Source organism: Belonocnema kinseyi, chromosome 7, assembly GCF_010883055.1.
Source record: "Belonocnema kinseyi isolate 2016_QV_RU_SX_M_011 chromosome 7, B_treatae_v1, whole genome shotgun sequence".
NCBI classification, from domain to species: Eukaryota; Metazoa; Arthropoda; class Insecta; order Hymenoptera; family Cynipidae; genus Belonocnema; species Belonocnema kinseyi.
In genome coordinates this window covers 64462695-64476676 of record NC_046663.1, presented here as the reverse complement: position 1 = coordinate 64476676, position 13982 = coordinate 64462695, and the positions used below count along the sequence as shown (strand labels likewise).

General features: G+C 32.6%; 1 protein-coding gene across 1 annotated transcript; it reads right to left on the bottom strand.

The window, feature by feature from the left end:
• Nucleotides 1–2041: 2041 nt before the first annotated feature.
• LOC117176477 lies at nt 2042–3417 on the bottom strand. The gene is made up of 2 exons (XM_033366727.1): nt 2448–3417; nt 2042–2265 (listed from the first exon to the last, which is right to left on the bottom strand). Exons 1-2 carry the CDS (start codon nt 3415–3417, stop codon nt 2042–2044), a joined length of 1194 nt encoding a protein of 397 aa, XP_033222618.1.
• Between the last annotated feature and the right edge of the window lie 10565 nt (nt 3418–13982).

Below are 13982 nucleotides of genomic sequence, written 5' to 3'. Positions count from 1 at the left end.
ACAGTTAAAAGATTATCTTCAGGCAGAATCGTTAGAGGTTGGCCTACTAATAAATGTGCAGGTGTTAATGCTAACGGATCATTAGGATCGGTTGAAATAAGGCACAATGGCCTTGATTTTAAAATTGCTTCAACCTCTATTGCAAAAGTATTTAACTCTTCCAACGTCAACAACCGGTCACCTATGACACGTTTCATATGATGCTTAAAGGATTTTACTGCGGCCTCCCATATACCTCCGAAATGAGGTGATGCAGGAGGATTAAAATGCCACTTAATTTTCTTATCTAAAACAAATGCTTTAAGCTGACCTTTACATTCGTCTGATGTTAAAAATTCATACAATTCGCGAAGCTGATTGCTTGCGCCAACAAAATTTGTTCCGTTATCGGAATAAATATGAGCTGGAATGGCTCTGCGCCCAAAGAAACGTCTAAGTCCACCGAAAAAAGATTCAGTAGTAAGGTCACTAACAATTTCAATATGTACTGCCTTTGTAGTTAGACATATAAATACGCAACCATATACCTTTATTGTATTTCGATTGCGATACTTCTTTTCTTTTATGTACATTGGTCCGAAAAAATCTACCCCGGTATGATAAAACGGTATTACCTTTTCGACTCCTGCTTTTGGCAAATCGGCCATTTTATAATCAACCGGAGATGCCTTGAAACGAAAACACGGATTACAATGTCGAATAATTTTTCGGACCTGATTTTTTCCATAAAGAAGCCAAAAACGATAACGGAGAGAATATAACGTAGACTGAATACCTGCGTGATGGTTTTTCTCGTGTGTTTCCCGTATGATTAAATCTGTTACGTGATGATAAGAAAGTAACAGAATCGGATGTTTTTGATTAAAATCAATATCAGCATTTTTTAATCCACCACCAACACGCAGTAATCCATCTTTATCAATTAAAAGATTCAAATTAGCCATTTTTGTCCCCTTTACCTCTCCCGTTTCTTTTATATTATTAATTTCATTCGCAAACTGCGCATTTTGAATCAATTTAAAAATTCTTTTTTCTGACTCTTCTACTTCTTCTACGGTCAAAGCTTCTCGACTTAAATTCTGACCTAAAAATCGTAAACAAAAAGCAGTTATATGAACTATATTTTTCAAAGATGAAATTTGAGATGCGAATTTATCAAAAATATCATTTGAATCAGTCTTTGCGACGAGACAAATATTTCTCCTTAAACCGGGTAATTCTTTTACGCAAATCTCTGTACCCTTCAGTCAATTTGATACAGATTCGTTCAACCAAGCTGGACCGTTGAAACACGTGTGATTTTGCAAAAGTTCGCGTGGATATTGTCCACTCTATTTGCTTCAAATACTTTTAAAATGCTTGGGGATTTTTTAAGCCAATGTAACACAATAGTAGAGTCCGACCAGAATAAAACTTTACTCGGAGTAAAGTTGAGTACTGTACGAGATTCGTTATACACGCGCGCCAGAGTCAAAGCGCCGCACAGTTTAAGTCGTGGTATTGTAGATTCTTTAAGAGGCGCAACTCGTGATCTTGCGCAAATTAAACGCACAAGTGTTTGATTTTGCTTATTACTCGATCTTTCGTATAAACAAGCACCATAACCGTTTTTACTGGCATCACAAAAAACGTGAATTTGAATTTCATCGTAATCTTTTAGAAACAAATAGCGATCTATTGCGAGATTATCAATTAAATTAAGTTGGCTTGCAAATTTTGACCAGGCTGTATATAGTGCGCTCGGTACTGACTCATCCCATGCAATTTTTGTTTTCCAGCACTCTTGCATTATAGTTTTTGCTGCAAGAACAACGGGTCCGAGTAAACCTAAAGGGTCAAATATTTTCGCAATTTCAGAAAGAATTACGCGTTTCGTAACATGATTTACTGAAAGTTGAATAGGTTTTACGGAATATAAAAATTGGTCTTGTTGAGCAGTCCACGATACGCCTAACGTTTTTAAGATAGGATTTTTATCGGTAAGAAATTTAACATTTAGAACCTTTTTGTCCAAATCAGCTAGCACTTGAGGACAATTCGATCACCATTGTCTGATAGTCATTCCACCGCGATTTAAAATGTCGGTAGTTTTGTTTCTGATTTGTAAAAGTTCGCCGACTGAATTGGCTCCAGTCGATAAATCATCAACATAGAAATCATGCTTTAAGGTTTTTGCACCGATTTTAAGGTCGTCACCTTCATCGTCTGCAAGTTGTTGAACAGTACGAATGGCCAAAAAAGGAGCGACAGAAACTCCGAAAGTCACTGTATTTAATTGATATACAATTATTCGATTGTTCTCATCGTACAAAAAATTAATTGAAATTTACGATCGTCCGGATGAAGTAATACCTACCGATACATTTTTTCAATATCCCCAATGAGAACGTATACATAAATTCGGAATCGAAGCAAATGTTCAAATAATTTATCTTGGATCGTAGGACCTGTCATTAAGATATCGTTCAACGAAACACCCGTATTCAATTTTGCCGAAGCATCGAAAACAACGCGCAATTGAGTAATTGCGCTTGTATCTTTAAATACTGCGTGATGTGGCATATAATAGCCGTTTTCCCACTCGGTCTCTAGAGGTGTCATATGATCTGATGATATCCAGCCTCTCATGACGCGGCTGTATTCTTTCTTAAGGGCTTCGTTAGCATTCAATTTCCCTTGAAGCGCATAGAAACGTCGAAGCGCGATTACTTGTGATTTGCTGAGCATTTTAACACGTGTGCGGAAGGGTAAGCGTACAATATACTTTCCGGTTGTGTCACGTGTTGTATTTTGTACATAATGACCTTCACACTCTGAGTCCTCTGAAAGCCCAGAATGTTTTGCCGAGTTCTCTTCTAAAAGACAAAATTTTTCTATTTGCTTTGATAATTCGGTCAATTTGCAAATAGCAATCTTCTTTCCATTATGAGAAGAAACGCCACCTACTACTACCCAACCAAGTTGAGTTTTTTGCAAATATAAATCGCATCCATTTCGAGATAAATTAATTTGACCGATCGAAAAAAGAGAAAGTGTTGCGCCTGAGCCGATAAGCATATCCACAGATCGCGGTATATGAAATTGAGGATCTGCTAATTTTAATTTAGCCGGTATTCTGATAGAAGAACGCGGGAAATGTTCGTTAGGCACCGTGTCAGCTATTTTTGGAACAGTGAGAAAACTCAATTTTTTACTGAACTGGCTATGAATCAAGTAAAATAAAACTTCTACTGAACCGTTTGATCTAGTATCTATACCATTGATAGCGCTTATAGTAATATTACACGGTCGCACCGGCAAGTTTAATCTTTGAGAAAACTCTTCGGTTATAAAGTGCACCGTCGCGCACGTGTCTAACAAAGCTCGACCGCGTATAATATCGCCGTTCGCTTTTTCCACGCCCACAGACGCGCTCATCATGAGTTGAGATTGCGGTGCGTGCGAAAAAGAATTAAGCGTGAGCTTGTTTAGTCAAGAGTCACTTTTCGGCGGCGGTGTATTGTCGTCTTTGTTTTCGACTGATTTTACATTATCGCCTTTTGAATGAGTCAAGTTCGATTTAAAATTATACAACAATCTGTTATGAAATTTGTTGCATTCTTTGTAAAACGGATAATTACATTTACCATCATGATTAAGAAGACAATTTCTACACACGCCGGAGGATTTTACTATTTCCCATTTACGATTGATGGCCAGTTTTCTGAACTCCTTGCATCTGAATAATGGATGCCTTTGATTTTGACAAACAGAGCAATTACCGGAAGTCGAAGAAACTAATACTCGAGTACCGCGTTCATTTATACGTACTTTATTAAACGTATCAAATTCTGCATTGCGGCGTTTCCCGCTAAATTCGCCCTTTGAGCGCAAACTTTTATTTGTGTCGTTAGTAAGAAGCCGATAAGCCGACTCTGAAACAAATGTGTAAATCTGATTCAGAGTTGGAACCTCATCTAGTTTGAGTTTTTCTTCCCATTTGTCACGCACATCCTGAGGCAACGCTTGTTCAATTATGCGTGTTAGTAAATGATCATCCGGTGTTATTTTTAATGATTTTAACATACTAAGATGTTGCCTCATGCTGTCAATAAGTTTAGACAAACCCTGTGACGAATAAATATCAATTTTAGTCTTGGCATCATCTTGTAATGAATCTCTTAATGAAAGAAATTTCTGTAAATCGCCAATATCGTCGCGAGAATGTATCATAACTACAAACGCGTTACGATAAGAAATCCAATTTTCAATTTTCCTATCAAACAAAGGTAATTTAGACGGAGGTAATTTTGGTTTTGGATGTGCTCAAGCATTTTGATTATTATTATTAAAAAACATTTCAGTGTTGAAGTGTTGTCACAGGCTTATACTGCCCAACATGTCGAAGGCATTTTTGGTTAGAGTTGGATTTTTTATTTGATCATTTTTGCACGGGGCTGTCCCGGTATATATCATCAGTTACGGACGCATTTTTATAATGCAATCAAGTGATCTGATGAGAGCAGTCTGCCCAGACATATTGGACAAAGCCTGGTTTTTACCCCATCATTGACGGACTGTGCTGCAGTCAAGTACACGATGGGGGGATCTACAGCTTAAGGTGGGTTCCGAACCACCAGAACCCCGGTAAAGGTACATTGAAAAATTTCTAGAGGTACCGGCTCAGGGATCGAACCCCGGACCTCTGAGGTGAAGTAAGAGTGTCTAACCAACTGAGCCACCGAGGCTTAATAATTATTATTATTAATAATTATATAATTATTAGTAATAATAATAATTATTATTATTATTGCTAATTTGCGACGTTGACGGTCGTTCTAAAGCTTGGATTTTAGTAGCCAATTCATAATATTTTTTTTTAATTTCCTCCATCTCAGCTAATTTTGTATTCTCTGGACCTATAAGCGCAAGTTCGTCATGTAATTCTTCGTACGCGTCAAAGAAAGATGTTATCTTTTTAAATCGCAAGCTCAAGTTTGACGGATCGACTTGATTCTGCGACCTCATGTTCAATAAATTTGTCATTTGCAACTAAATATATAAGCTTCGGTTTTGACCGAACAATAGTTTTCCCGAAAAAATAAACCATTAATGTTTACAACCATTATGGTTAGCACCATCATTACCTTAAATGCTGTTGAACTGCAAAATTTAAAAATGTAAACTTTTTTCAATTGAAGAGCTGAAATATTTTAGGTTATATATATATATATTTTAACCACCTATCTCACGGTCGTAAGACGTGGTTGTAGCTGAAATTTTACTTCGATTTCGCTGGCATATATTCTAAGTTGCCATTAAAAATGCACAACATTAAAAAATAAATCAATAAATTTGAAGATATTAAAAAGTATATAATTTAAAGCAAACTTAAGTTATAAAAAAATTAAAAGATTTAAATTTTGTTTAAAGTGTTTGCTTTTTAAATAAAAATTTGAATTATTTTAATATAATTCCTTTAAAATTATTAATTATTTAGTTACCATTTAGACCTAAAAATTAAAAACTCTCACTTAAAATTTAAAAAATATTTTGAGTGAAATAATTAAAATCGTAACGTTGAAAACTTTAATATAGCACTCTGAAATTGAAACAACTTAATTCTTTCCATTTTAAACAACCACTTTTAAGTTGTCTTTTTAATATTTAATTTAAAATTTCTGAATTTAAATGAGCAGTGAAACATTGCTAAATATAAAAAAAAGTTTTTTTTTATTTGAAAAATTTCAAATTGAATTACTTAAATTATTAGGAATAGTTTTGTAGAATCAATTCTTGCACCATTTTTATTTCTTCAACTATAGTTGATTGTTAATAAGAATAAATCAATTCATATTTAGAATTGAACAAGGTTGAAATTTTAAAAGTACATAAGTTTTATTATTTTAGCAGTGCCATGCCAAGAATCAGGTCTTTGGGAAGAAAAAGTTATCTATGTTTAAAAAAATTGAAATGATGTTATCTGTGATGATATTGTACATTATATTAATATAGCATCTGCAATTTAATTTTTTGTTGCTGTTCTCTCTTACCAATTTTTAAAAAATGGTAGATTTTTAATATATCATTACTTATTTTTTCGCTAAAAAAATTTCCTACAATTCTACTGATTCTTTAAAAAAAAAGTGTAAATAATTTTTAAATATATACATTTGTTTAAAGAATTTCTACAAAAAATGAGGTTAACGATTCCAACCATGGAAGAATTAACTTTTAAACTTGGAAACAGCAGAGTTGTAGAAAACATTTTCCACAAAAAAATAAACCGTCTTTTATTAAAATTTGACCATTTTTCAAAAATTGTTCAAAATCTAAAAAATTCTATTTTGAAAAAATAAGTTATATTCTTTTTTTCTTAAAATCAAAGACAAACCATTTTTTGCAATGTTTTGATTTCTGTCACGGCATATACCTCTAACAGGCACCATATAAAGGGAATTTAAAATTACAAAATTTCAGTGTCATTTCATTGACTTAAATTTGAAAAGGTCTACGCATAAAACGTGGGTTAAGCATAAAGACCAAATGCAAAGCGCAAAATTTGTAAGACGTTAGCGTTCTTTAGTCTTACTAATGTTGTAAAGAATTGAGTTTTACATACGAAATACACTATAACTCTTTGTGACTGTGACTCCAGTGCTTACCGGACATTCCAGAATTTCTGTAGGAATCAATTCTTTTATTTCGCCGATATATATGTTTATTTTCAACCGCTTAGAATGCGCCAAGTCAGGTGTAAATAGTTCACGGAAAATCGTCTTTCTGTTTGATAATCTTGCCAATATTGCATAGACGTCACCATTCGACGTTGATAATACAATTTGTTCGTCTGCTGGCATGGGCAAAAGAGCATTATCTTTGGTTCTCAATCGCAACGGTTTATCGCGAGGAAAAACGTATGTTCGAAGTTCGAACACCCGGTCCATATTATTGTGGGGGATAAGTCGAACAAGTCTAAGTTCTTTAAGAAGAAATCCAAGCACGCAAGGAAAAGCTGGCCTAAGAGGAGGAGATTTAGACCTGGCGTGAAGAGGAGGTTCTGCATGAGAAGGAGACCCGGCTGAGGAATGAGGTTCGGCAGGAGGAGTTTTTCTGTCAGAAGAAGAAGAAAAAGGTCAATGACGAGAAAAACCTGGCTTAGTTTCGCTGTTATTAGGAAGAGACTTGGACTGCGAACTTAATTCTGCAACAAAAAGTAGAGGATTATATTTATTTGAGTACAAAATCGTATGTTGGGATATCGTCAACTATAAGAGCTTTTTTGTGACACATGCATGACTTCAGCCCTTTTTAAAGCCTATAAAGCGGGACTAAAGCTCTACTTTTTACTCCCTAGGGAGTGAAAAGTGACGTCAGAGTTTATTAATGAAAGTTATACATCTATGAGCTTGCAATTTACGCTACTAAGCCCACTCACCGTAAAAACTCTAAGGAAATTGTGGTTGCAGATAGTAGAATATTGCGGTAATCCGTGGAGAGTTATCATATATAACTGGTCACATTACCATAAAAGACCGAAAATTTCCATAAATTTATGAAGTTACCATATTTACCTGTAAAATTACCATAAATAACCAAAAATTTCTTGAATTTACAGAAATTTCTAAGAATGTTTAAAATTGAATTTTGGGCAATTTATGGTAAGTTACCATAAGTTACCTTTAAAATTGCTGTGAATCATGCTTTCTTTATTTGAAATCTAATATGTGTTCAAATCATGGCTGTAATTCGAGAAATATTTGAAATCATCCATTTGTTATAAAAAATATCGTATGCGTCCAGGGGGAGAGGGATTTTTTCGACTTGTGTCCCCTAGGTGCATAATATACTATTGTTTAATAAAGAATGCAAAATAGCATTGACTGTATATATATGTAAAATTAATTAACCGAAGACTGATCATGTTTATGCAAATCCACAGTTTTTGACTGATCGTCACCAAATTTGGCACACATATTATTTCGGCATACGTTTTTTCACAGATATTCTTCGGGCTCCCGGGCAGGTCCTAAGGGTATTGGGGGGAAAATAGAGGGGGGAGCACCGTTTTTGATATATATAAAATAAAATAGCCTAAGATATATGATGCTTGTGAAAATCTACAGTTTTTGACGATCAGCAGTAAATTTTGTACACATATTATTTGGTCTCCTATCCAGATCATGAGAGTATGGGGGGGGGGAGCAGGCGACGGGTCAGGACATATGAGAGGGAGCACATTAGCAGTTTTTGAAAAATCAGCATACGATTTTTTACACTTATTCTTTGGGCTGCCAGACTGGTCGAAAGAGTCTTGAGGAACAAATGAGGTGGGGGAAGGGGTCACAGTTTTTAAAATATATAAAATCATGTGGCCCCAAACACGTCATGCTAATGAAAATCCAGTTTTTGACAACTATTACCAAATTTTGCATATATGACACGCTCAGAGCAAAAGCGAACTAAAAAAAAAACGTATGCAAAAGCTAAGTAAAATCACGCGAGAGCAAAAACTACCTAAGAATTCGCGAGAGGTAAATGGCGCAAGAACGAAGGGAGAAGCTTTCCCCAACTTTGCTGCTGCGAAGACCGGTCTTGTGTAAAACCGAAAATGTGCGAACACATATTCGAGCTCGCCCAACTTCATGAATGACGATCTAATCAGCTTCTCATCAAATTTATCGAAGAGGAAAATATCATTTACTGTATTTAAGTATATATAGGGGACAAGATTTCAGGGCCTAAAATGTTTCAAATTTTGTGCTGCATATCTTAGTTATAGTTTTAGTATAAAATTATTTTTTAGCAAATAAAAAAAGAATTTCAAGAAAATTGTTCAATTTTCAACTTTAAGAACGAATCTAAAGCCAAAACAATAAGTATTAAACGAAAAATGGACTAGTTAAATTTTCTGAGGAAAAAATGGATTTTTAACAAAATAGTGATTTTTTCAAACAAAAAAAAAATGAATTAACGGACAAAAAGACTAATAATTCTTCCAAAAAGACCATTTTTCCACAAAATAAATGAATTTTCAACCATATAGTTACATTTTCAGTAAAAAAATAATTATTACCCACAAAAAATTTCAACAATATATTTTACTTTTCAAGCAAAACTTCCAATTAGAAAACCATTAATTTAATGTTTAAGCCAATAACTTTCAACCTCAAAGAGAAATTCAAAATTTTAAAACAACAAAAAAAAACTAATTTAAAAAAGAAAAGATAATTTTTCAATGCAAAATGGTCACATTATCAGCTTAAAAAATAAATGTACAACAACAAAAATTTTGTTCAGCAAAATAGTTAATTTTCTAACAAAATACATGAACTTTCAACCATCTAATGGAATTTTCTAGTAAAATGATACATTTTTAAAGAAAAATGGAATGTTTAATCTTTATCTAAACAAGTCGTATTAAATCAACAGAAAAGAAGTTTTGATAAAAAGATGCATTTTTAACGAAAGAAAAAAATAAATCATTTTTAACCAAATCAGATGCTTTTTCAAACAAGAAGAATAATTTAATACAAAAAAAAATAAACTTTTAACGAAAAACAGTTAATTTTCAAGCAAAAAAAATGTAGCACAAAAGTTCAATCTTTAACGAGAAAATGTATAAATTTTCAACTAGGAAGCATACATTTTTAATCAAAAATGATATAGTTAAAATTTCAATTAAAAAAATTTTTTCTAACCAAAAAAGAATCGAATTTTTTAATGAAGAAGTGAATCCACAAACATCAAGAATAATTTTCTACCAATGAGAAGAATTTTTAACCATATACATACTTGAATTTGATTTAAAAAACGTAAAAATTTAACAAAAAATGGACCTGTTACATGTTCAGTAAAAAAATCATAATAAATCAAGAAAATTAATTTGCGAACCTAAAGAAGAATTTTCAAACAAATAATTTTTCCCCAAAAAGCCGAAATTTCAACTAAAACAAAATCATATTTTCACCAAAAAACAATGCATTTTTAAACAATGAGAATAATTTTCAAACAATTAGTTTTCTAAAAAAAAAGAAGAAATTTTAACAAAATAATTTGCAACAAATAAACGAATTATTCATAAAATAGGTGAATTTTCAACCATGAATGCCATCGTAACATTAAAAAAAAATGAATTTACCAAAAAATTTGAACGAGATAGTTGAATTTTTTAACTAAAAAAGATTTTTTAACCAGAAATGGAATAGTTTAATTTTCAGCTGAAAATATAATTTTTAATGAAAACATAATGATTTGTTACTAAAAATGTCAGTTTTCAAACCAGAAAGAAAAGTTTCTACCAAAAAGACGAACTTTCAACTGAAAAAAAAAACACTTTTTAACTGAAAATTGCATTTTATACTCAAGGTCTCAATGGAAAAATTTCATTATTCAAATGTTTATTTAAAACAATTTTTCTCGTTCTTCCCCTTAAATGCAAACTGAATTATTCCTAGAAACAAATGAGAAAATTCAACTCATTCTTATTGAATACAATCCTTTTTAGTTTGAAAGTTCTAGTATTATATTTTTTTGATTGAGCTTTCTCCTTTTTGTGTTGAGAAATTTTTTATTTGGCTTAAAATTAACTTTGCTGTTAGAAATTCAGGTATTTGGGTTGGAAATTCAGTTCTTGGGTTTTAAATTCCACTCCGTTGTAAGCTAATTTTGTTCTGGTTGAAAATTTTAATATTTTTTATAATTTCTTTTTTCGGTTAATAGTCTAATTTTTACTGAAAATATAACTATTCCATTTTTTGTTGAAACAATTTTTTCCCAATTGAAAATTCATGTATTTTGATAAATATTTGTCTTTTTTGGAAGAATATTATTCTTCATCTTTGTAAATTCATCGATTTTGGTTAAAAATTCTTTTCCTTTTGTTGTTAAAAATTAAAGTATTTTGTTGAAAATTCAAGTGTTAAAAATCCATCTTTTTTGGTAGAAAATTATTCTTTTTGTTTAAAAACTAATTTATTTTAATTTTTAAATTAGTTTTTCGGTATAAAGTTATTGGTTTGAACATTAAATTATTCGTTTTCAAATTAAATTTTTTGCTTGAAAACTTTAATATTTTCTTAAAACTTTTTTTTGTGAGTAATAATTATTTCGTTTGTACTGTTAGAAAATTTCCCTTTTTGGTTTAAAATTCCATTTTTTTGCTTTGTTCAAAATAAAGTTTTTAAACTCAAAATTTAACTGTTCCATTTTTGTTGAAAATTAAACTTTTTTACTTGAAAGGTAATTTTTTGGTTTGAAAATTGAGCTATTTTTTTGAAAATTCAATTTTTTCTCCAAACATTTAACTAGTCCATTTTTGATTTAATGTTTTTGCTTTAACTCAAAATTAAGTATAAACTAAAATTTGCAGTTAACAAATGTATTTATAGTTATGTTAGGCCCTGGAATCTTGTCCCTTATATACATTTACATACAGTAAATGATATTTTCCTCTTTGCAACAAATTTAATGATTCAATGGTTACTCAGGCTTTTAAAAACAGAATACATTTGAGGAGCAGCTAATTAGATCGTCATTCGTGAAGTCGGGCGAGCTCGAATTCGTGTTCGCGCGTTTTCTGCTTTACACGAGGCTGGTCCTCGCAGCAGCAAAGTGGGGGGAAGCTTCTCCCTTTATTCTTGTGTCCTTTTACCTCTCGCTAATTCTTAGGTCGTTTTTGCTCTCGCGTGTTTTTACTTCGTTTTTGCACACGTTTTTGACCAATCGACATAAGATTTTTTAATCCTATTCTTTGGGTTCTCGGGCAGGTCGTAAGAGTATGGGGGGCGGGGCACACAGGTTCTGAAATATATAAAATAAACTGGCCTAAAACGTATGATGCTTATGAAAATCTACTGTTTTTTTTAAATCGGCACCAAATTTTGCACACATTCTTTGGGCTCCCAGCCAGGACGTAAGAGCGTGGGCACCATAGAAGGGATAAAGCTATGGAGATGGAGGAGTATAGCCGCAGTTTTTGAACAATCGGCATGCAATTTTTCACGCATATTCTTTGGACTCCTGGACAGGTAGTAAGAATATTGGGGGGGGGGGGTATATTTTAAAAAGTAGAGTATAAGGGGGCATAGTCGGGTATAACTTTTATAATTAATTATAATATAATTCTTGTTTTGCATTTAGAGTTTTCTTTGAACTTTGTAAAAATTTCACATTGAATTTGGAATTTGTGGAATTTGAATTCGACAACTTGGATACAGTTTTTATAAACACAATTCGAAAAATACTCTTTCCATGTTCTGTATTTAAGATTTTATTTATATTTTACTTTCTCAGAGTTTTTCTAGTTTAAGGATGTACACTACGTACAATCAATCTCAAAAGTATCCTATCTGTAAAATGATTTATAAAATCACCAAAAAAAGATCTATTAATAATTTCTGTAAATGTTGATGAAGGCTTCTAAGCACAATTCAGAAAAAAATAATTCAGGTTAAAATTGTTTATTTAACAGTGGTTATTTAAAGGTTCAGTTTTTTCTTTCTCTGTAGGAAAAAGTTACAATTTTTGTTTAATCCTATTGATCAAGGTCACATTTGATTCGTCGAAGGACTCTCTAAATTTCTAATTGGATTGATTTTATTTTAAAAAATCAATTTAGAAGTCATGCAGTTATTATTGTTATGAACAATCATAGTTTAATTTTACTAAAAACCTCCCGATTAAAATTGTAGAGAACCCTTCAAAGAATAAAATGAGGCCTTGATCATTAGGATTAAATAAAAATTATAACTTTTCCCTAAAGAGAAAGGGAAAACTAGACCTTTAAATAACTACTGTTAAATAAACAATTTTGACCTGAATTATTTTTTTCTGGAGTGTGCTTAGAAGCCTTTACCAAGATTTAAAGAAATTATTAATAGATGTTTTTTTGTCGATTTTATAAATCATTTTAAAGATAGGCAACTTTTGAGATTGATTGTGCGTAGCGTACATTCTTAAGTTCAAATTTAACTCTCGACTTCGCATTTTTCAAACCGAAAGCTTGAAGGCTTTTTAAAATTACCTGAAAGTGGCCATAGTCGCCAAGCGTTTTCCAGTAACCAATCTCGATGACGACAAGGCCGGGGCAATGAAAACGGTATTATAGAAGATAATCGATGGTTTGGAATCTGGAGAAGACATCCCAAGGTTTAAAGACTGTCGCTTCAGAAATGAAAATTTGTCGTCATCTGTTTGGACGCTGTATTCCGAATTCGGACAATTAAAGCTGTTAGCGGATTAGAACCTTAAGCAATATAATAAAAAGTATAAGCTGTCTAAAAGTGCAGGCTACTTATTCATAAAAATGTACTTGGACTATCAATATTTAATTGAAAAATGTGTTTACATAGGATTCTTGTAAAACTTGTAACGCTTCAGCGAATTACTTGGAGTCTAAGGAAGTGTATGAGGAAGCTGTCAGTTCTTTAAGAAATACGTTATCCACAGTTTATTTATATTTTTGTTGGCATCTTTCGCGAACTAATTTCACTGCAGGAATACAATGTGTATGCGCGTGTATCAACTTCTATCTATTAGAAAATTTCCTGCAATTTGAAAAAGAAAAATAGAAAAGGAAATATAGCAGTGCTGCCAAAAGAAGGTACCAGCGCCAGCTGCTTCTGTTGCAAAGCGAAACAACCCCTTAACCAAGGAGTCGATTCAAGGTGAATCATACAACCTTGCTCTTCAGAGCCACCTGATATTAGCTATTTGAGGGTTTTCTGCAAAATAAACTAAAACAGAACAAGCAATAGCTATTGAGGCAGTCCTCGAGATAAAAATCGATGGGGTAAAATCTGAAGACATTATCCCGAGATTTGAGGACGACCGTTTTGAAAACAACTTACTCGTCGTCATCTGATTGGATGGGATGTCTGAAACTTGGCTCATCGAGGCAATAAGCAGTTTGAAGCCATGAAAAGACGCGGGAATCAAAGCGATTGATTCTAAGCAGCTTCCCAAGCCTGATGAATTTATGCCAATAGTGAAGGAGTGGACAA

Bases quoted from the DNA above. Each gene is read 5' to 3' on its own strand.
- LOC117176477 (XM_033366727.1), bottom strand. From the start codon at position 3,417: ATGAGCGCGTCTGTGGGCGTGGAAAAAGCGAACGGCGATATTATACGC. The intron at 2,266-2,447 runs GTCCTACGATCC...AATTAAATACAG, and splicing joins GAACGATATCTTAATGACAG to TGACTTTCGGAGTTTCTGTC.